Source organism: Vollenhovia emeryi, unplaced genomic scaffold (genome assembly GCF_000949405.1).
Source record: "Vollenhovia emeryi isolate VEMERY1.0 unplaced genomic scaffold, V.emery_V1.0 DF939123.1, whole genome shotgun sequence".
NCBI lineage: Eukaryota > Metazoa > Arthropoda > Insecta > Hymenoptera > Formicidae > Vollenhovia > Vollenhovia emeryi.
The window spans coordinates 3,493,179-3,518,089 of NW_011967243.1; the positions used below are offsets into that span (position 1 = coordinate 3,493,179).

At 36.1% G+C, this 24,911-nt stretch overlaps 1 protein-coding gene across 2 annotated transcripts; it reads right to left on the reverse strand.

The window, feature by feature from the left end:
• Window positions 1–14,816: 14,816 nt before the first annotated feature.
• Window positions 14,817–24,049, reverse strand: LOC105569740. Of its 2 annotated transcripts, XM_012026438.1 has the most exons (5): window positions 23,680–24,049; window positions 22,115–22,345; window positions 19,112–21,947; window positions 18,434–18,665; window positions 14,817–18,259 (listed from the first exon to the last, which is right to left on the reverse strand). In XM_012026438.1, exons 1-5 carry the CDS (start codon window positions 23,702–23,704, stop codon window positions 18,251–18,253), a joined length of 3,333 nt encoding a protein of 1,110 aa, XP_011881828.1. In that variant the 5' UTR covers window positions 23,705–24,049; the 3' UTR covers window positions 14,817–18,250. The 2 variants fall into 2 exon arrangements, with proteins under 2 accessions (XP_011881828.1, XP_011881827.1); XM_012026437.1 differs by lacking the exon at window positions 14,817–18,259 and having other exon boundaries at window positions 18,279–18,665.
• Window positions 24,050–24,911: the final 862 nt, after the last annotated feature.

The following is a 24,911-nucleotide window of genomic DNA, read 5'->3' on the forward strand; positions in this document are numbered from 1 at the left end:
ATTAGTTATAAACAATAAATGAAAACTAAGATAATAATAATTAAATCTATTGAAAAATGCGAACTTTAAGTGTACGTTCAATTTAATTTTGTTTATACAAACTTCAAATTATGACTATATTCAGAGAGAGAGAGTGTGTGTGTGTGTGTGTGTGTGTGTGTGTGTGTGTGTGTGTGTGTGTGTGTATACATATTCGTGCATACATATATGTGTGAATTAAGTACATTTTAAGATTTTTATTTTCCTTGGTTAGTTTATCAGTTTATCACTTTATCGAAATTATTTTATCTTAGCAAAAATATAAAATAGTTTTATTGTGAAATTTTAAAAATTAAAGGATTAAATTTACAGGAAACAAAGACTTAGTATCAAATATCTTAATACATTTTAATTGCAATTAGATGTACTTGATTACGAAAATATATAAAATATTTTTAAGCTGAAGAGAGAGAGAGAGGTTTTAATAATATATAATGTACAAAGTTTTGAAGGCATTATGTATTTCTATGTATGAAATATGTTAAAAAAGGTATATGTATACAATTATTGGGTTTGTCTTTTACATATCAAAAATTGGAATTTACTAATTAAGTTTTTGTAACATAATTATTTCTCGTCTACCTGATTTTATAAGAAAATTTGCAAACCTTTCTTCCGGTTATATAAATACACACGGTCGGTCTCGCGCGCGCGCGCTTACACTTGGCGCGAGACACTACCGTGTCTCGTGATAATAAATAATTTTACTCTGAAATAAAAATTTTTTTAAACAGTTTTTTAATGCTTCACTAAATAAATTTTTTAACCACAATACAAAAGATTTCAAATTTTAGTAGTTTAAAAAGTATTGGATAATTTCTCCCAAAAAGTATAATTGTAAATTTTATACCTTTCTTAATATATTTTGTACATATATTTACATTATATTATGTGAGCTTTACAATTCAAGTGCCATCGAATTTATTAAACAGTTTAGCACATAGAGCATTTTCGGTATGGATTACGGTGAAGTGGGAAATGCAGATTTAAAAGTTTATGTTTTACATATTTTGTTACGTTAGTATGTCGTAATAAAAATGTAGTAATAAGAGTTTATAAAAATTTAGGATAAGTTCTTACAGTGACATTTGTTTAATTATATATAACTGAATTTTTGTTATATATTGTTATAAGACTTCTACGTTTTTTGATTATCTTTCGTTGTTTCTTTTATGTGCAAATGCATTTATCTGCAAATATAATTTACTATGAAATTAGTTGTAAACATCGTTTCTAATGATACCCTAGTTTGCTGCATTTCAATTCAAATTTGTACGAATATTATATGAGATATGATAAATGAAGTGCCGGAAATTTGAAATGAACACATTACTTTTTCGAAATGAATTTTGATACTATACATATCGTATAGACACGAATATTGAATAATTTTGATCTCTATGAAGATCAACAATATATTGCATCTTTTCTGCACAACTAACAATAATTAGCGACGGCTTATAACTCGATTAAGTTTCGATAATACAAAACACAACAATGTAATGCTGACGATTGTCGTGATAGAACACCATGTGTAATAATCGATGTAATAACGTGCGTATATTCTCAAATGCACATATAAAAATATTTTTTGTAGTTTAGTTTGCGCTCTCTAGTTCCTTAATTACGGTCTATTTATAAGCAAAGTAAACGTATTCACTACTTAAAAAAAAACCGTATAAGAGAAATGGACAATTTAAAGAGGCATATTGATATAAATATTTAAATATACCGTTAGGAGCTACACGAAGAGAGGCTCGGTAGTACGAAGTAAAACAAGTTAATTTGAAGATCGTATTTGAATGATAGAAAGATCAAAATAGGTACAATTTTGTCTTTAAACTGCTTAAATATCATTATTTATTTTTATATAAATATATGAATATATAAATTAACTTTTACGCCAAAAAGCAAAGAGAAATATATGAATAGCAAAAGTTACCCCAAAGTTTACGCACTGTTAAATTGTTTCTATACATATAAGAGCGATTTATTAAAAATGTAATACGCGTTTATTACACACATATTATATTATTTTAATATACTTATATACATATATATTTGTAGATAAGTAAGCGCGACATTTTCTCCAATTAACTGTGAAGATTATTTTGATTCAAGCATTGTGTACCGCATTAGAAAAAATGAAAACTGTGATGACAAAAAGTTACTTAATAAAAGAATTAATCATGTTATACTAACGAACATATGGAATCGAATATTTGTGAAACGATATTTTTATTACTCATACTACTCCTATAAAAATAAGACATATGTGAAATTGTATTTTTGTGAAGTATATCTGTAATAAAAATATAGTTAATGCGAGAGAAATACGAGTTTCGAGCTACAGATTATTGACATTGTCAAATACGCTTCGATAATATACGTTTATATTATTAATAAACTTAAAACGTGTCGTTGAATATCTTCAATTTATAGAATTTTTATTCAATTAGACACAAACGATTTAGTCTTATAGTTTCTTTATAGTTTTTATCACCAATGAAGAGCGTTCTTAATTAAAAATATCTGCTATCAGTATCTTAACAATTAATTTATTACGCGGTATTAATATCGTGATTTATTTTACCGATTATTTAATAAATAAGCGTATATGTTTTGCGATCTAATAAAATGTGTTGCTGTGAGATTGTTTTCTTTTTCTCTTTTCTTGTTCTCTTTCTACGATTATCACCCGCAACATTTCTCGTCTACAGCTAATAAAATTAATCAACAGAATGTAATACACTAATAGGTACAATTTGTATCTTTATTTCCGAGTTTTCTAAAGATATAATAGTAGAGAAGAACATAAAAGTCAATAGATGAAGAAGAGAGAATAATAGAATAATAAGATAATAATAGAATAAGATAGAGTAATAAAATAACAGCAGAATAAGAGGATAGAAAAATAAGAAGACCCTCCACCACCCCCGCCCACTTCAGTCGGTGGTCCTCTTCAGATGTGCTTTTGTATTTTTATTTTTCTCATCAACGTCTTACGTCTTCTGTCGATTCATGTAATATACCTGGCATTAGTACCTAACACTGTAGTTTCAATTTAATTACAGTCATAATTTTATTTTCACTTTTAGAGAAAATTCTGTCTGGCAAAAATGGACCAACCTATAGAGGCACTTCACCACCCCCACCGTTTTCAATTGACGGTCCTCTTTTTCTTATCTTTGAAAATGTTCTTGAGTGCTATTTTTTGCTCCTTTATTATTTATAATTTTTTATAGATATTATTTTATGTGCATAAAAATTTAATAAAATATAAAAACTACAATATGATTAATTATCGTCTCATGACAATTTACCTGAATTTATATAAAAATATTTGAGGTTTATATAAAATGAAACAGATACTGCGCGCGCAGGCTGTTCCGTTTTTACCAGATATGATTGCTATCAGAGATATATATATTTATACCTTAATAATTATTTTAGTATAATTCAGTATACTTTTAGAGTTTTTATTAAAAATCTAGTAATGATGAATATAATTATATTTGTAAGTATTATATGTGTATATAATATTTCATAAAGATAATAAATACATCGTATTAATTATATTACAGTTATTCTTTTATCTATCTCTTTTAATTATCGAGTTCTGTCCCCCTGCGCCTGCCTGCCCGAATACTTAATTATTTACTCGTATTTCAATATATGGTTCTACCCATAGACATAGTATATCTAGACTGCTGGTTCTCTCAAATTTCAGGAGTGGGGGTAGAGCTCACGTAGAAAAGGATGCACTCTGTTTCGTGTCTGTGCGTTCTCTCTCGCACAGGTTAGTAACTGCTTCCCCTTATCCCCTCTTTTCGCGTGTGCGAGAGAGAACGTTCAATGCACGAAACAGAGTGCATCCTTTTCTACGTGAGCTCTACCCCCACTCCGCCAACCAGCAGTCTAGATATACTATGTCTATGGTTCTACCTGTCCATTTTCTTGACTATCCGCATCCCTATAACCTGCCCGTATTCCGCTGTATAGTCTTATTTATCCATTTTCCTGCCTACTTGCGTTTCAAATTAATAAATCTGCAAGTCTTTCGTTAATACCGCGACGCGATTTATAAACGACTCGGTTTAGGCTTTTAATCCGTGCGCGATTGGAATTTGATAGTGGTTTTTATTCTCGCACATGCAAGAATATGTAAAGAAGGAAAGAATATAACACACCCGAATTTTTGCTCACACATTCGCGCTGTATACTTCGCGCTTATTAGTTTATTAAATAAATTATTCAAATAATTTAACAAGGCAAATGTGCGATCTCAATATTTACTCTGTCAGCCCAACAAAGCGTGTCTCTGTCGACAGGCACAATCGGACCTTTAAACGAAGGGTGAAAATTAGAATTCTTTAAATACCTTCCGCAAAGCTCTCACCTGCTTTCCTCGAGGAACCGCCGAAACATTTAAGTAAGGGACACATTGGTATGTAACCGCACTTGCTCGTCACTCGTGGATTCCCCGACGGATTTTCCGATTCCACGAAATAATGTGATATTTTACAATTTTATTATTTATTATATTTTTCTTGTAATTTCCTTTACAATGCGCACAATAATATAAAAAATAATTACAATATAAAATAAAAAAATACAACATCTATACAACACAATATTTCGCTCGACGTTACATACGAAATATTCGGTATGCACACAATAACATGAAATTCTTAATTGCATGTTTGGGACAAAAATATCCCGAATGTATTTATTAACGATCTCTTAAAAGTAAATCAAATCTACAAAAATAGTAAGTAAATTTAAAGTAAAAACTAAACGCGCAACAACTTCTATCCTATTATATGCATCCGATTACAAATATAATTACATTTAATAGTAATACATTGCAGTTAAAATTTTATCTATCTTTTTAATTAAGCAGTAATGTCCCCCTGTCCCTGTCTACCCGAATCCCTACCTACCCGTATTCCACTGTATAGTCTTATTAATTTTCCTATCATTTTCCTACCTACCCGCGTTTCAGTTAATAAATTTTTGTTAATAAACCTACGAGTCTTTCGTTAAAACCGCGACGCGATTTATAAGAGGTTTGGAGTATTATACGCGCGCGATTTAATAGGGGTCTTTTAATCTTGCACATATGCTAGAATAAATAAAGAAGGAAAGAATATAACCCACCCGAATTTTTGCACATAAGAAGAAATAAACATATATCATACAACATGTTATTCACATAATTCATCAAAGTGGCCAATATTGACCACTCGGCGTATCCCTTCGTTGGGCCAGATTGGACATACCTTTTGTTGCTCCCGGCCATACAGTCTGGTCATTTTGACCAGAGATCAGGAAGGAAGAAAATTCCTTCCATAGTCGGTTTATCGTCACCGACAAATATTTCGTACGGTTCGAACTGTATGCGAGCGTCGATCGTATAAAAAAATGCACGACCACGAGAAGTTAATTAAAGAAGAAAATTAATTTAAAATATTTACTGTATAAACTGATCAAAAATATTTTGACATCCGTTATTTGCTCGAGAATAGCTGTTGACTCGATCTTCTAATTCAAAATTTAAGTATAGATACGGAAAAAAAATTTACTTCGCGTTATATATATTTTAAAATATTTGAATTATATCCCGCGGTGAATTAAAATTTATAATGTTAATAAAGTCAAACAATTAATAATTTCTGGGACTTTTTCCTGAAAAACGATCGCGAAAACCGTCCGCGAAAACCGACCGCGAAAACAACCGTAAAAATACGAAGATGCGTTCGACTGTGCATGTATTCATGCGAGACGCATCTTGAAAGTGTATCGCGGGGTGCACATACAAAATAAATGACGTGAGACCCAGAGAAAAGACTTTCCGTACGATAGGCCGACAATTGAATATTCCAGTTAATCAGTAATTTCAAATGATGTATGAAAATAATATTAAGTTTCAGCGTTCACGATAAAATATACTGTCTAAATATAATGTCTCACGTCATTATATAAATTTTTATATAAATTTGTTAATAAAAAAATTGATAGAGTACAAGAGATTAGCTCGACGAATATATTAATAATGTTCGTCATATTTTGCACGAAAATTACGGGACACCCAACTCTTCGCAGTTAAAGTCGCGATCACTCCTTTCGTTAAAGCAAATGTATAAAAATAATTACGAAATTATGTACTCTATCAATTTTGAGGCAACGGATCTACGAGATATGCCAATTTATGTTCTACATTCTACGATCTACGAAATGTACTCTGGGGAAAAAAAGTCAGTTGCAACCCATTTTGGAGCCCACAATTGGTAATCGAATTATTTAGATTGTCCGTAACGAATTTTATTCCGCGTAACTAAAAATCACAATTAGCTGTTTTATCTATATCCAAGATATTAAAGTAATACTGATCAATTCTCTCAATTAGTTCTGTCGATATTCAGTAATGCAAAGATAATTTTCACTTAAGTGGCAATAACCGACACGTTAAGTTGCTTAACTACATCAAAAAATAATTACGGTCAAAATTTACGATAAAAGTTTCACTTGAACCGACGAAAAGTTTAAAAAAAAATAATTACAATAAAAACGGTCAAAATTTTTCCCAGAGGATCTACGAGATACACTAATTTATCATCTACAAACTACGATCTACGAAATGTAGATTCGTTGCCTCATTAAAAAATTATTGGACTCACCGTCCGACGCGCAGCAGCGGAGTTTAACTACGATGAATCTGTAACAGAAAAATAAAAGATTTCTATTAAAATAGCGTTCAAGAAAACTAAAAATAGTGTAAGATATAGTTCATATGCGTATAAAACTTTTTATTCGGTTAGATATGTTTATGATTATTGCGCGAAAGTTGTTCCGTAAAAGCCGAGATTTTCACGAGAATAAACTTTTGTAAAATTTCAAATTACTTCTCGTTCTTTAAGTATTATTTCGAATTTACGAAATTATGAACTGAAACGATGTAGAAAATTGCATGACGGCCGATGGCTGTCATGCAATTGTCTACATTGGTCGATCAATTACTGGCGCTAAGTAATTCTTTACGCAATGAAACGACTCGATAATACACCGGAGAAAAGATTAATTTAGCACAAAACGAAAAATAACACTCACCATAAAGTTGCTCCGCCGGTGCCTGATGCCATCCCCCGGGGGCCACCTCATCCTCTCAGATTATCCTCCAGGACACTCGCGAGAACACAAAAATCGTTCGCGCGATTTTACACTCCCGGTTACAAAGTCGATTTGAACGTATTCATTTTGTTCCGTCAAGTTCGCCTCCACTTCGAGTCGGCGAGTTTTTTAGTCGAAAAACTGCCAAATCTCTAAAGTGTGGCCATCGACAGGAACGGACATTTCACAAATACTTGTTCAAATGGGCTTTGAATAGTCTTTAATTCGATCGAGTAAAACGGCACTCCCGAACGCGACGAAAGCCGAAACTTTGTATTATACGCGCACTTTTGCACTAATAGTTCTTAGAGCGATTATTGCTTGGCAAGCGATCGACACATTACAATTTTTCGTTATTAATGTTGTCACTTTACCCGACGATTCGCGTATTTCCTCGCGCTTTTCATCCGAAAGAGATAAATGTTTCACGTGAACCGACGAAAAGCGCGAGTTGAAAGAGATTCATTCGAGTTCGATTGTTAAAAGAATTATCGCTCGTGAATGAAACGAAGCTAATATATGCAATTCTCTTATCGTATTTTCTCATAGACATAGCAAATATAGACTGAGCGTCCCATTGAATAAGCTGAAGATGTGAAAAGAGAGACAGAGAAAACTTAAGAAGACTTTCCTTCTCTGTCTCACCATCGTGACGAAGGGGGCGCAGGCACGATCCTTTTCTTTTACGATAGTGTAAGACAGAGAAAGAAAGTCTTCTTAAATCTTCTTCTCTCCCCCCCCCTCTCTCTCTCTCTCTCTCTCTGTCTCTCTTCACAAGCTTCAGCTTATTCAATGGAACGCTTAATCTATATTTACTATGTCTATGTATTTCCTCTTCGAATTACGTGCGACATTTATCTCAAAGAATCACCGTAGAAATCAACGAGATGACTACGGATCGCGACAATTACTTAAACGAGACAATCGTTTCGCACGAGAGATGCTAGCATTTATCTATCGCGTTCAAATAATTGTCGCGATCCGTAATCGTACAATTGATTTCCACGGTGGCAAAGCGCGAGGATTCGGCGATCGTGTGTCTATGTCGATCGCTGCCTATAGCGAGGAATCGCAGCTTCTTCTCCCGTGCTCGTCGCGAACGCGCGAACGAGAAAGAATATAATACGACGACGCGCGAACGGAGAAAGAATTATAATACGATGCGGAGCGGCGCGGTTCGCCCCCGCCACGTACCACTGTCGCCGCTCGAATGATCGCGAGTACGCCGTGACGTAAACAACCCGGTCGCCGAGCCTCGCTGCCGAGAAATGACGTAGCCCGAATTCCTGGAACGCCCAGCGCGAGCGGCGTAAACAACTCAGCCGCCGAGCGCGTGTTTACATTCCGATCTGATGACGTAGCCGCGGCCAACGTCTCGAACAAAAACAGTTTATAGCACCGAATCATTCCGCGCCCGACAGTCGAGCGCGGCGGAAGTGTCTCGCGTCGTGTTATCGCGTCGCTCTCGTAACGCGATTGAGATCCGATTTCACCGACGTTGTTAGGCTTTGGGCTCGGCTCGACTCGTTCTCCGTCGCCTTCGAACTGTTACTTTAGAAAGAGACAAACGCGAATTAAACTAAAGCCCGTCGGTACACGATGCGAATTTTCCTACTGGCTTGCTTACGAGAGCCAATCAAGATGCAGAGTTTTCGATCAGGTAACTCAAAGCTGACTCCTGATTGGCTCGCGTAAGGAACAATTTTTCTTACTGGACTGCTTACGAGAACCAATAAGGATGCAGTGTTTTAAATCGGGCGACTAAAAGCTACATCCTGATTGGCTCGCGTAAGTAATCCAGTATGAAAAATAGCATCGTGTGCCGTTGGCTTTAAGTTAACTTTAAGACTAAAGTTGAGCGACGTTCGGTGAAAACGAGCCTAATCCCTACGAGAATCTCGATCGTCCACGCCTACGCAACACGATCGTTTCGTACGGGAGATTATTTCTTGGCAATTATTAACGTTTATCAATCGCGTTTCAATAATTGTCGCGATCTGTAATGATATAAGTGACTTCTACGGTGATTCGTCGAGATCGCGCGTCATTTGGGGAGCAAATGCGGAGATACGTATATAATTATTGGTTTCGATACATTCACTTTTTTAAAAATCGAACTCGTGTTAAAATTTTTTGTCGGTTCAAGTGAAACTTTTATCGCTTTCGGATGAAAAGCGCGGGGTAATACGCGACTCGCCGGGTAAAATGGTAAACGAAAAGTTATAATACATCGATCGCAAGCCAAGAAATAATCGCACCAACAATTATTCGTGCAAAAGTGCGCGTGTAATACAAAGCTTCGGCTTTCGTCGCGCTCGGGAGTGCCGTTTTACTCGATCGAATTAAAGACTCTTCAAAGCCCATTTGAACAAGTATTTGTGAAATGTCCGTTCCTGTCGATGGCCACACTTTAGAGATTTGGCAGTTTTTCCACTAAAAAACTCGCCGACTCGAAGTGGAGGCGAACTTGACGGAACAAAATGAATACGTTCACATCGACTTTGTAAACGGGAGTGTAAAATCGCGCGAACGATTTTTGTGTTCTCGCGAGTGTCCTGGAGGATAATCTGAGAGGATGAGGTGGCCCCCGGGGGATGGCATCAGGCACCGGCGGAGCAACTTTATGGTGAGTGTGATTTTTCGTTTTGCGCCAAATTAATCTTTTCTCCGGTGTATTATCGAGTCGTTTCATTGCGTAAAGAATTACTTAGCGCCAGTAATTGATCGACCAATGTAGACAATTGCATGACAGCCATCGGCCGTCATGCAATTTTCTACATCGTTTCAGTTCATAATTTCGTAAATTCGAAATAATACTTAAAGGACGAGAAGTAATTTGAAATTTTACAAAAGTTCACTCTCGTGAAAATCTCGGCTTTTACGGAACAACTTTCGCGCAATAATCATAAACATATCTAACCGAATAAAAAGTTTTATACGCATATAAACGGTATCTTACACTATTTTAGTTTTCTTGAACGCTATTTTAATAGAAATCTTTTATTTTTCTGTTACAGATTCATCGTAGTTAAACTCCGCTGCTGCGCGTCGGACGGTGAGTCCAATAATTTTTTAATGAGGCAACGAATCTACATTTCGTAGATCGTAGTTTGTAGATGATAAATTAGTGTATCTCGTAGATCCTCTGGGAAAAATTTTGACCGTTTTTATTGTAATTATTTTTTGTTTTAATTTTTCGTCGGTTCAAGTGAAACTTTTATCGTAAATTTTGACCGTAATTATTTTTTGATGTAGTTAAGCAACTTAACGTGTCGGTTATTGCCACTTAAGTGAAAATTATCTTTGCATTACTGAATATCGACAGAACTAATTGAGAGAATTGATTAGTATTACTTTAATATCTTGGATATAGATAGAACAGCTAATTGTGATTTTTAGTTACGCGGAATAAAATTCGTAACAGATTAGAGTTACGAACCATCTAAATAATTCGATTACCAATTGTGGGCCCCAAAATGGGTTGCAACTGACTTTTTTTTCCCAGAGTACATTTCGTAGATCGTAGATTGTAGAACATAAATTAGTATATCTCGTAGATCCGTTGCCTCAAAATTGATAAAGTACTACATAATTTCGTAATTATTTTTATACATTTGCTTTAATGAAAGGGAGTGATCGCGATTTTAACTGCGAAGGGTTGGGTGTCCCGTAATTTTCATGCAAAATATGACTAACATTATTAATATATTCGTCGAGCTAATCTCTTGTACTCTATCAATTTTTTATCAACAAATTTATATAAAAATTTATATAATGACGTGAGACAGTATATTTTATCGAGAACGCTGAAACTTAATATTATTTTCATACATCGTTTGAAATTACTGATTAACTGGAATATTCAATTGTCGGCCTATCGTACGGAAAGTCTCTTTTCTCTGGGTCTCACGTCATTTATTTTGTATGTGCACCCTGCGATACACTCTCAAGATGCGTCTCGCATGAATACATGCACAGTCGCACGCATCTTCGTAATTTTACGGTTGTTTTCGCGGTCGGTTTTCGCGGACGGTTTTCGCGATCGTTTTTCAGGAAAAAGTCCCAGAAATTATTAATTGTTTGACTTTATTAACATTATAAATTTTAATTCACCGCGGAATATAATTCAAATATTTTAAAATATATATAACGCGAAGTAAATTTTTTTTCCGTATCTATACTTGAATTTTGAATTAGAAGATCGAGTCAACAGCTATTCTCGAGCAAATAACTGATGTCAAAATATTTTTGATCAGTTTATACAGTAAATATTTTGAATTAATTTTCTTCTTTAATTAACTTCTCGTGGTCGTGCATTTTTTTTATACGATCGACGCTCGCATACAGTTCGAACCGTATGAAATATTTGTCGGTGACGATAAACCGACTATGGAAGGAATTTTCTTCCTTCCTGATCTCTGGTCAAAATGACCAGACTGTATGGCCGGGAGCAACAAAAGGTATGTCCAATCTGGCCCAACGAAGGGATACGCCGAGTGGTCAATATTGACCACTTTGATGAATTATGTGAATAACATGTTGTATGATATATGTTTATTTCTTCTTATGTGCAAAAATTCGGGTGGGTTATATTCTTTCCTTCTTTATTTATTCTAGCATATGTCTAAGATTTAAAAGACCCCTATTAAATCGCGCGCGTATAATACTCCAAACCTCTTATAAATCGCGTCGCGGTTTTAACGAAAGACTCGTAGGTTTATTAACAAAAATTTATTAACTGAAACGCGAGTAGGTAGGAAAATGATAGGAAAATTAATAAGACTATACAGCGGAATACGGGTAGGTAGGGATTCAGGTAGGCAGGGACAGGGGGACATTACTGCTTAATTAAAAAGATAGATAAAATTTTAACTGCAATGTATTACTATTAAATGTAATTATATTTGTAATCGGATGCATATAATAGGATAGAAGTTGTTGCGCGTTTAAGTTTTTACTTTAAATTTACTTACAATTTTTGTAGATTTGATTTATTTTTAAGAGATCGTTAAGAAATACATTCGGGATATTTTTAATCCCAAACATGCAATTAAGAATTTCATGTTATTGTGTGCATACCGAATATTTCGTATGTAACGTCGAGCGAAATATTGTGTTGTATAGATGTTGTATTTTTTTATTTTATATTGTAATTATTTTTTATATTATTGTGTGCATTGTAAAGGAAATTACAAGAAAAATATAATAAATAATAAAATTGTAAAATATCACGTTATTTCGTGGAATCGGGAAATCCGTCGGGGAATCCACGAGCGATGAGCAAGTGCGGTTTCATACCAATGTGTCCCTTACTTAAATGTTTCGGCGGTTCCTCGAGGAAAGCAGGTGAGAGCTTTGCGGAAGGTATTTAAAGAATTCTAATTTTCACCCTTCGTTTAAAGGTCCGACTGTGCCTGTCGACAGAGACACGCTTTGTTGGGCTGACAGAGTAAATATTGAGATCGCACATTTGCCTTGTTAAATTATTTGAATAATTTATTTAATGAACTAATAAGCGCGAAGTATACAGCGCGAATGTTTGATCAATAAGATAATGTTCGTGTAAGTGTCTCGTAATATTCTTAGAAGATACGAGTTGCAAATAATTTCATCATTATTGCACATAAATTAATGTTTCATAATATTATAAAATTGTGGGTGGATCTATTAGATGATGGAAATAACAAGAGTATAAAATTATTTTTCAAGTTCTTCGTTTTAAGTTCTTTATTTCTTCTACTTTCTTAGTAAATCAATGACTTGAGCTACTACAAACTGTATACGAGTTTTTAATTTATTTACGGCGCACTATAGTAATTTAATTATAATTTGTTTTATCTTCTCGCTTATCTTCTTATCGTGATTACAAAAGTTCGAAGTGAATAACCCTCTCCGTGAAATGCGTTCGACGATTTAATACATAAGCTCCGTTAGTCTCGTTACTTATATTTCATTATTCTTCTTACGATCTGGCGGGATGGCCTAGTGATACACACGCACACAATTTCATTATATTGATTTCAGAAAATAAGAGGGCTTTCATATACTTTTCAATCTCTCAATAACAGAGTTAAAGTCTCACCAGTCGTCTGAAAGAGTGTTTTAGAATACAATGCCTGTTCTACATGTTACACCATGTAACTTTTTCCATGTAAGATAGACCAAAGGTATATACAAATAGCAATTAATAATTTATTTCGAACGCTTTAGAATATCCGTACTTATATGGATCCACTTTTCTTTCCAATATTGAGCATTTCTTGTGCAGTTCCTTTATTCCATTGTAACTTAAAAATAAAATCTGAGTGCCCATACAACCTTCATAAAAATTACAAAGAACAAGCTATTTAACATTTTGCCATCAGTATACACCTTTTTAAGACTCTGTACCATGTAAAAAGGAAAAAATTAGTTTTTGATGGACGATTCTTTTTCTTATGTAAAATTTCTCTAAATATCTTTTTTTTCATAAAACTGGCATGCAGTACGATAGCACTGACAAGTATTGATACTTCCCTCGTGTTATTAAAACACGAAAAAAAAATTTATTGTAGAACAGATTGTCAAAGGAAATAGATTTTATTCGCTTTTCGATTATGTACTTTTATCACTTAATGGATTTCTCTTTTCTAATTATAAGTACGCATTACTACTACGTCAAATAAAATTATTTAACATAATTAATAATCGTCAATAGATATGAAAAGCTGTACTGGCGATTGAGTGTGGAATGATTTGAATCAGTTGTATTTTTAAAGCAGCTCCCTTTCATATTCAATAATCCAATAAAACGCGGCTAGTCTGAATATCTGACATTTACGTATTATAACAAGAGTAATAAAAAGATGTCGAGACACATGAGACACACAAACGGGAAATGATGAAATTTAAAATATAAAACCCAACTTTTCTCTATCATGGATATATAATTTTGGAAATGTATATTTTTATAAATCGGATTAAGTGTGCTTATTCCAATATATTATAAAATGTATTCGCAGAGTAACTAAATCGCTATTATCTCAATAATAATTTATAAAATTGAAGACATTTTGAGCGCATTTCGTCGTGATACATGGTATGTATGTACAATTGAAATTCGCTTTTACGATGTCTAGATTCTTGAATCACAAAATAAAAGATTTAATATGCTATGGTTACACCAAAACTATGTACATCGGTTATGAATAAGAGCATCGGTAATACCCTTTGAAACTTATTTTTAATTTATATATATATGTATATGCATATTGATTAATTTTATATATTTTTATACATAATTAATCAATATGTATCATTAGTAAATTCTTAGATATGGTTTTTCTAGCTTAAAAGTTAGCACATGTACTTCAAATGTATCTTATATAAATATGTTCGACGTATTTATTTTAAATAAAAGTACAAGAATATACATTTAGGAATAAATTACAGTAATATAAATGTTGCAGTTTTTTAGTATCAAGTATTTGGAACAGAATGCGATAAGAGCGGACAGAATAATAAAATTTGTTCATGTTTGGAACAATTAAGCCATGCTTATTTATTATCTAATCTGCTCTTATTATATTATCACTCGTCATAAAATTATGTATCGTTATAAAATATAATAATATTTCTCTCCTCATTTTCGCAGATTAACAAATATTTGGTCCATAATTCGAAAATTGAGAAATAATTCCAAGAATGAAATGAATCAGTAGACATGTGCTCAATTTTTAAGCTATGCATAATATACAATTTCTTTGCAGTAAAAATATATAATGACTACAATATAGTACTTGATTCTTGACTAGCACGTGTTTATACGAGTAACTTTCTACTTCACACATGATACTTAAGACAGAAAAAATTTAAGTTACTTGATCACTGTGATTCAAAATATAAATTATTATAAATCTGATTTCATCATATACAATAATGCCTCGAGTACACTGATATAAAAAAACCTATAGAAAATTAAGCGAAATAGAAAATCACTCCCGATAGATAAATTAGTATATGCAAGAAGATTTAGCACTCGACACATTCTCTCCTGCTCAAGTGCATGCAATTCCACATTCGTTATACATATTTACGTAAGCGCGCGCGAACGCACACGTACTGATCGTAGTATACATATAATGACGGCTCTCTATCTTATGAATACACTTTTTTGAAGATATTACAATTTATGAATTTCCTGGAGCCGTAAAATCCAGTTACAGAGGAATATAAATTCAATTGTTTTGTATACCGTTATATTTGCGTAAAGCGTAAAATATCTAAACGATATACGCAAATTATCTCATAATTCAATGAGTCTTAGTATCACTTTCTACAAGTAGTTTTTGTATACAGTATTTTATTAAGGCTTCTACTGTCTATTTGATGCAGTTAACTATTGTAAAATTTCTACATACCTCAAGCAAAGAAAAGACCAAAAGAATATTTTCGTTTGCGTGTTTGTTAATGGTAGATAATGACGCCAACTTTTTTGAGATGTGCTCAGTAGACAGACGAACCAAAAATTTTACAAATGATCCATTTCCAAGTTTCGCATAGGCCTGTACATAAATTATACATTCTAGTATTGTAGATATTTTCTACCACTCATTACACCAACTATTTCTCAGTCTTGTATAATATAATACTACTCTTTAATACTTTTATAATTTATATAAAATCAGTTGTATGTATCTTTCCACATTGTGAAAGAACATTAGATGTCTTTAATCTAAATTAATGCATATTGCAATAGACTTTACGGATTTAATGCTATTATAACAGTGTATATAGAACACAAGCGGATAAAGTTTTAAGAGTAAAAAATATTCTCTCGTGTACAAAGCAATGTTGTGTTAAAGTTTGGCCTAATGGAAAAATAATTCCATATGTCATTTAAGGAATGATATAAGATGTGATAAGAATGCAACGGCAAGAAAATTTTGCATCATAAAGATTCTTCAAAATATCTAGTATCTAAGAAAATTGAATAATTGAACTTCTATTTTCTTAGGCATCAAGAAACATTGTTTTGTGCTACGGTATAAAGTTATTAATGCCGTTGCAATCTGTAACACATCTAACAATATGTATTGTCCCGCAAGTTCAATGCTTACAAATCTGCACTGGTTAGTGATGGCAACATCCATGATTTTGATCATAAACATTAATTTGATTTACTTGCCAGGTATAATAATGTATAACGAATATAAAACAAAATTCTGTGCATTAATTATACCGGCCTTATAAATGTATAACTCTAAGGTTTTATTATTGCGTTTAATATCACTATTATGCTAACTTCTTCAGCATGATATTTTACTGTATGTGCAATATTATATGAATTATATTCCTTCTCATAAATTTGTAATCTCCTCTCGTGAAAACGAAATAGATAAATGCTAAAAAACTGAGGATAAAAAAAGCACAAAATGTGTGCTCAAGGACGCATATTTCTAACTTATAAAAAAAAAGATATATTAGAAATAGAATATCGTATAGCTTTAGAGTTAAAATAATCGTTGTAAATAGATATTAATTTCATAGTTCATCTATCTGTTCCTAATGTATTAAATAGAATATGCACCGATGGAATAAAAATAAATATTTTTGGTAAACGCTTTATAGAAATGTGTGTACAGCACACACTGATCACAATTAAATATTTAAGTATATGCGCTTTAAGTACAATGCAACAATAAGTGAAATGAAAAGAAATGTATAAACAGGATGAAAAATTGCATTACATTTGCATTAAGTCATTTCACTTCATGATATCAAAAAGATTTGATAAAAACAGTTGAAATGTAAAAGATTTTTAAAAATATGTTGTATAAAACTCAGAAATATTGGCGATTATCAAAATCCTGAAACAACTCGATCTTTACGCATTTCGTAAATCTTGTTCAGAAATACTTGATTATAATCTATATATAGTGCCGTCTTTGATTGCCCAGATACTATGGTATTTACACACACCATGTGTGTCCCATTAGAAAGAAGACCATTAAAGGCTGTAACATTTTATCTTAATCTTTAAAAAGTAACTTGTAAGTAGGAAAACCCTGTGAATGCTATGCAACTGACTATATTCAGTGCATTTTTTGTTGTACAGAATGTGGATAGATATTTTTTTTCAATCAGTACAAACAAATGGTCTCTAATTGTATTTTCCAAATACGAATTCTTAAAACTTCATAGATTACAGAGAAATCGATTACAACGACAATGTTTTCAATACTTTGCACATTTGTCACATTGGAGTCACTCCTATTTTATACACTGTCAATTTGAGTTTGTAAAATCTAGAAACAAGTATAAACTAGCACTTCAACGTTTTCAAATTGTAGGATCGAAAAAGGACATGATCTGATGTTATAATTTTGTCGTACCTTAATTTATCGTTCCATAAAATTTTAAGAACTCTGATTTGAAATTCTAAGAGTTATTAATCTCATTAAATTTTTTTAAAGATGACTGTACAATAGTCTATATAGAAGAGTATACTCATACAAAATAAGAAAGTATTTAAAAAACGATATACCCATATAAAGTATAAGATGCATATCTTTTACCCTAGGGCAGGATTCTTACTATACAAACTATTAGTTTCTTATTGAGCATATTTTAGAAATTGTTTGAGTCGTTGTAGGAAGTGTTTGATTACTGACATTATTTCGACTATACGCTAGTACCTAGATTTTTGTAGATTGATATTCCTTTTTTTTACATTTTTTAAGATTATGATTGTGCTCTTTAGAGGAAGACTTTACGAAAACATCATTGAAACGAATGTCCGAATTTGGTTAAAGAGCGCTTCCGTGGTCTTAAGAATTATAGACTTTTGATTATTTGACATACTATACTACGTATATATTGGTATGTGTCGAATGATAGATACTTCGAAAGTGCTTGTAACCCCAGATATCCGCGTATAGTGTAAATAGTCACAATGCCCCAATTATAATTTCTACCGTGAATACTTTTACTCTTTTTTTGTTTGGAATTCCTAGGAACTTGAAGTTTTTAACTCTTTTTTTCCCAAACAATATTATTACGTTCAAGCTTCCTGCAATAAGAGAAATATAATACAATTATTATACATCAATTAAAAAATATAGAGATAAGGCGATTACATTCACAAATTGCCTCTTTCATGCCAAAGTATTTAAACTATTGCTATTGGGATGTTATGTAACTCGATCTAGATTCGATTCATTTTCTTGAGGGCTGTCGTACTTACTTCGGGGAATAGAAAGTGCTCACGAGTAGGTTGTGGTTGCTCAAAGGGTGAACTGCTCATATAACCAGGTGACGGTGATTCGCTCTTTTCTAATACTGGAGTGATATTTGCATAATTGGCAGATGCCGTTGTGAGAATCCGTCCCTGCTCTACCAAGATACTTCGATCAATCTTATAGTATTCCTTCCCGCTACGAGGTCGAAGAGTTGTTGCTACTGTTCTGCCTCCTAATCTACAATGCACACGATTTTCTTATATTATTTACACTTATATATTATTTACACAAGCAACCACAAGCAATTTAATAAAAGCATTTAATTGCACCGTTATGAATTATCTGCCAACTATTACGGTCCAAGTAAAACCAATGTGTATTAAATTTATTTTTATTGGACTATAATACACAGAGAAGATCCAATTTAAAAAAAAACATCTCCAAAACCAACCATCAGTAAAATAAAAAAAGTTGGACCAACAATAAATCGATAACCAAGTTATATACAAAACAAAATTTATGGCTGAAAGAAAGTCGAACAATTTCTAAATATCTTATAAATCCGTAAGAAACTATACATTATATAGTATACAGCTTCATTAATTTTGACGGAGTGATATATAAATGAAGAAGTTGGAAGAAAGACAAAACAACTTCTGCAAAAGTTGCAACTAAGACCCTACCTGAGACTGTCAGGCGTATCGGACGAAGAGTGTGAGGACAACGACAAAGTTTCGATGTAATCTGACATGTCGGAGGTACCGCTGCTGGTACTTCGTGAATCGATATAAGGTGTATTGGAGACCTCACCGGGGCTGTTGAAGCCCTTCGTGGTCTTCGGTAAACACGTGGGTATGTCGGCCTCCGCAGACGAAGATTTCGTCGGTATCTTGATCTTCTGAAACTGGAAGGAAATCTCACGAAGAGGATCGCTGGACTTGGACTTCCTCGGCAGGCTGCTGTGATAGCACGTGGGCGGTGGGCTTTTGCGGCAGACCGACAGCATGTTCTGCTTTACTGTCGAGGCGGCGGGTGTCGCCAATGACAGCTCGAACTCGACGAATTCCGCCGTTCGGTGGCTCAACGAGCCGGTGGATACGCCGGAATCGTTGCTGCTCGAGGAATCTCTATTGTGCCCGGTCTTGGATGGCACGGACGACGAGCGTCGGATCTTTATGAACGACGGCTGAGACGCGGCCGTCAACATCTGCCCGCTCTCGTGGCTACTGTTGATCTTACTCTCGGAGTTGACGCACGAGCTGTGCGACTCGCCGGTCACCAAAGAGTTCTTGTCCGCTTCGCTCGAGCACTTGTGGATGGTAAGCGTGGACGGAAAAGTGTGGCTCTCATCGTCCAAGTAATGCGCGGACTCCGCGGAGTAAGATCGCTTCCTGAGAAGTATGCCTACACTACCGCCGGCCTCCGTAACATTACCCACGTCCAGATAACGACGCCTGAGATACGGGCTGGACAACATCGCCGATCCTGGCACGCGATACTCCGAGTCCGAACGCTTCTTATTCACCTCAAGCAACGTGGAGCCCGATAACGTCGGATTGCTGGAACTCTTGATGCCGCTGCAAAGCCTGGACAAGATTTCCTTTGAACAAGCGTTGTGCGCCGGTTGCATCGGTAAATAAGCAGGGAAGGGCTTCTTCGAGGTTTGCTTATCCGGATCCATGACTAAATAATCGTTTTCCTTTTCCTTCGCGTGGCCGCATTTCTCGCAAATCTTCGAAGTATTGTCGCTCGGCGCTTCGGGCGCTGGTTCTTTCAGCTGATCCGCGAATTTCTCAATCTCTTCCTGCGAGATACTGCTCTTCGTTAGAACATCCTTGCTGTTCTCGTAATGCTCCAGCGATTGCGTAAAATCGATGTTGACGTAATTCGCTTGCTTCGCTTCCGGTTGCGTGTCTATCACCGGTTCGACGTTCTCGTAATTGTTGGATTTACTTGCCGCGGCACAGCCGCAGTTCTCCGTAGACTTCCCGTCGGCGGATTCGCTTTTGTTTACCCTTTTGGCCGTTGCGTAAATGGCAACTTCTCCACTGGCGTTCACTACCGGCATCTTGCCCTCGCCCGACAGCTTCACGGGATGAACCGTGACGCCGGTAGGCTCGATTCCCGCGCCACGTCGGCAGTAGGGTAAGACAAAGCCGGCCCAGCTCATGACATTGTGACAAGGGCATCCCGAAGATCTAGGCGACTGTACTTTGAGTTTTGCCGGGCAACCGCATCCTTGCAGGACCACAGCCTGCGGCACCTGAGGTGTGTCGTAATTGGGATAAGTTTTCGGCAGCGTGAGGCATTCCTTAATTTTCCTCGGTGTATCGTAATACTGGTCCGGTTGCGGACCTTGTTCCAGCAACATGTGATGCCCTAGAATCGTTTTGGGAATGTCGTAGTTCTCGTAGGGTCCCGCAGTGCCGCTGCGAGGTTGATGGGGTTGTTGCTGAGCTTGTTGAGATTGTTGGGGTTTCCTAGCGTGCACGCAGACTTGCTGTTCAGCAGGAAGTGGCATCGGCGGTTTCTTAGGCTTCTTGGCAGTGACGGACTGGCTGGTTGTTGGCAGTGAGGGCGGTTGGGACGGTTTCGGCGGTCTCGGCGGTAACGTGCTCGGGCTCGGTGACATTTGGCGAGCCGTCGTCTGCGCTGCCTGAGACTGGGCGGTTTTCGACTGCGCACATTGACACTCGATTTGCTGCGAGCTGGAATAATCGCTCTCGTGACTGCTGCTGCTGTACGAGGACAGAGAGAGTCGGTCGAAGGTACGGGGTTGCAAGTGACATCCTAGATTGTTCAACGTGCTTGCAGCGGGACTGCTTATGCCGCTCATGGTCGTGGTGATCAAGGTCGATGATTTCGAGACAGTGCCGAGTTTACTGATGCAACTCGCGCACCTCTCGAGGCCCGTCGCACCCTGACGAGTGAGCGAACAGCTACGCCACTCGCCACCGGGCTGTTGATCAGGTAGCTCCGAAATGGACACCGTGTCTCTACAGCTGTAATCGCCATCGATCTCCGTTTGTTGCCTGCTCTCCGTGGACGACCAATACGGCGAGCTCTCATTCTTGCAGCTGTCGCAGTGCTCCTCGTACGTCGACGTTGAATACACGGCCGAAGAGAAGAAATCGCTGGCTCTGGTCTCGGCGCGGGAACACTGACGTCGCCCCGGACTGTCCTGCAACGACAATTGCTCTCTACCAAGCGGCGATCGTTTCTTTGTGGTGAGCTTCCCCTCAGCCGCCAACTGCAACGTTTTGACTATGTCGTCCCCCTGATCGGTTATTAGGACGTGCAGCCCCTCCCCCCGACCGCATCTCGAGCCGCCCTCGAAGCAAAATCTGCCCTCGACCACGCCGTATCGTCGGAGATGCGCGATTTCCCAGATACCGACGAGCCGGGGGGGCACGCCGATGGTGATGCAGAATCGACGGTCCTGAATGTGCAAGTGCGCCGGCCCATTACTGAACTTCGCTTTCGATGGCACCGAGGAGATGAGTATCAAGAACTGCTGATCTGTCGAGAAAAATTGGCGTATTAAATATACGAGATAATCATTTTCATCTCGGAATCTCGCATATTATGCGTATCCATAATATACATCATGCCTCTCGCGCATTCTCTCTCTCTCTCTCTCTGTCTCTCGCTCTTCATCGCAATAACATAATTCGCGCACAACTTACCTTCGCCTAAATTGTTGGAGATCTTAACTTGCCACTGTATCAATCGCTCTCGCGTATCGAAAGCGAGGACGACTGTCACATCTTGGCAAATTATAGCGATCGTATTGGATTCTTTGTCGAGGGTGAAACCACTCTCCACTCCCAGAAAGTGTTGCAAGCTCAGGGATGCTTTCGTTTGGCCTTGCTTGTAACGGTCCTTACTGTCCCCATAAAGTTGCAAATGCAAGCAATCTGTTAACGAAAAGAAAAGGAATCTTCATTTCGAATGTTTTTTTAACGACGGTTTTCAGCCTCTCTCATCTACTAAATTAAAGAGATTTGTTTTCTTATGCGCGTAAATAAATTAATACGCGTATAATTAACAAACGACAGACGTTTGATATTTATTAACGTAAATGCATTCAACGTTTTGCCATACACATTAATTCCGTGTGCATTCACGTTTCGAAATAAATTTCGTCGTACGTTTACGTTCTCTTTGTCAAATTTCACCTAAGAATTTATGAAGCGTTCAAATTCTCGGTTCGAAAATATCCTCAAGTTACAGGGATCATATATTAATGGCTATTGCCAGGAGCAAAGCCGTTCTTGGAAATTTTTTTGTTGCTTCAGGCACAGCAACAGATGTGCCAGCTGTCACCCTAGAAAGCTCCAAGGAAGGGAGGGGGGGTCCTTTGTATCGATAACAAGCAGGAGGGGTCCTTTGACGGGAGGGAAACGTGGAACTAATTAATTTTTCGATGACAAATTCCACCAATTTGTAACGCACGAAATGCAGAAATCCGTCACTCAATCGCCACAATTAATTTTAAACAAACGGATATCGAACAATTGCGTAAACAGCGTTTCAACTATGTTAAATCGAAGCTTGCTAACTAACCGGTTTAATTATACGCAATCCAAATTTGTTATAAAATGCGATACGTTCGATTATATACATGCATCCGCAATGTATCGCTATATTATGCAAGACGGAGTCAATTAATACACTTCCGTTGCATGAAAGTTTCAGGTCACTTTTGTTTATTTAAGAAAAATTACTGGCAACCCTCTACACTTATTAATAGTCCATTTTCATCAGCACGTCGGCTTGCGACAGGCTAAAGCGACACTTATTTCGCGGTAGGGTCTCAAAATCTCCTCGACCGTAAAATCAAAACGAAGAACACGTTATAAAAATAAGTATTATGGTGTACTCTGCACGGTGTTTGCCAAGCAGACGCAACATAGCGGAGATAAGAGGGAGGGTCTATTATGCAAATTGCGAGATACCGCTCGTATCAACGTTGTAGCGGGAGCAAAAAGTAGGAACGCTTCGAGAGTGTATAATGTTTCCTGTTTATTATCTTATTGCTCCCTTCCTTTTCCTTCTTTCGTTCCGCTGTACGTGTAACGCAACCGTGGCACAACGCAAATCTGTGCACGTGCACGCCGTTCACACAATTTTATCAAACGCTCATTAATTAAAGATTATTATTAGCCCATTCCCGAGGTAAACGTACGACAAAACAGCTAGACTGTTGTTAGCGACTGCAGTTTGAAGACAAGGGGGTTTGAGACGTTACCTGCCACTGGCGATAATTTCCGCATAACGCACCATCTTGACTTCCACTGTAAAGTAAAAAAAAATACATTGTTCAGACGTGTGATATGGCGAAGTGGTTTGGCATGTAATATTGTTTAGTATACAACCGATTCTTTATCGCGAGTATTAAATAAACGTGCAAGCGTAAAACGTATACAAAGCTGCAATGCAACATATAAATATAGTTGTTCGGGACTTTACGTTTAATTTTGGAAAATTGAAGGTTCACTTTTTATTAATATATCTTCAATTAATTTCTACGTTTATATATAGAGAAAAGTCCCCTGTTGTTAAATAGAGATACTTCTAGTATATGAGATAGCAGATTTTCAACATCCAAATTCAATCACAAATCTTTTTTTTCGCAACGATTACACGATCTAACAACGAATTTTCCGCTAAACAAATTTCACTCCAAGGGCAATAAATTCATGGCGGAACCAACAGATGACTATTAATTTAGCAGAAACCCCGCTTTCCCATAATAGGGGACTTTCCTCTACAATGTAGAAATTTGGTAATCACATTGCAAACATAAATGATTACAAAAAGACAAGTTCATTGTTAAGTAACGAATGATATATATACTAGTTTTGAAATTTATACTTTCAAATTGACTATTTCTAGCTACAACTATATTTAACGCGATTCGTTTGTGTTTGCAGTATCAAGTTTTATCGCGGAAAATTCTTCCCTCTTGACCTGGAATATCATTGCGTATTCTAATTCGTGCTCTGTAATTTTTATCAGGCACGTCTGTTATAAAAATGATGTGAAACTACACGGTGAACCTTTTCACGTGGCGTTTCGTTTCGACTCCACGATCAAAGTAAACGAGGCTTCTATCTTCTCAAGTACCTTTCTCCACCACCCTCTTATTAGCAAACGAGGAAGACTAGCTTTTTATAGACTCGGATTAGCTGCTCCCTGCAGCCTATTCTTGAATAATGTAATTCCCTTTCTGAAAAGCTACTTTAGATACACTCCACGCCAAATACCTTGGAGAGATCGCGTAGTATCGGTACATAAATAATAAAAATAGTAATAGCTGCCGTAGCTAAAAGCTGCACATGGTAACTAATAGCGAATTCGGTTGGTTGCACTAGTGCGCACTGAGTGCACACTAAGCTTTGTTTCCAGTCAATTATTATATTTAAAGATCATCTTAAATACCTCTTGCAATATTTCTTATTCAGAAAAATGGTCTGTACA

Bases quoted from the DNA above. Each gene is read 5' to 3' on its own strand.
- LOC105569740 (XM_012026437.1), bottom strand. From the start codon at position 23,704: ATGCGGAAATTATCGCCAGTGGCAG. The intron at 22,346-23,679 runs GTAACGTCTCAA...TTTCGTTAACAG, and splicing joins GAAATTATCGCCAGTGGCAG to ATTGCTTGCATTTGCAACTT. The intron at 18,666-19,111 runs GTAGGGTCTTAG...TGTGCATTGTAG, and splicing joins GATACGCCTGACAGTCTCAG to ATTAGGAGGCAGAACAGTAG.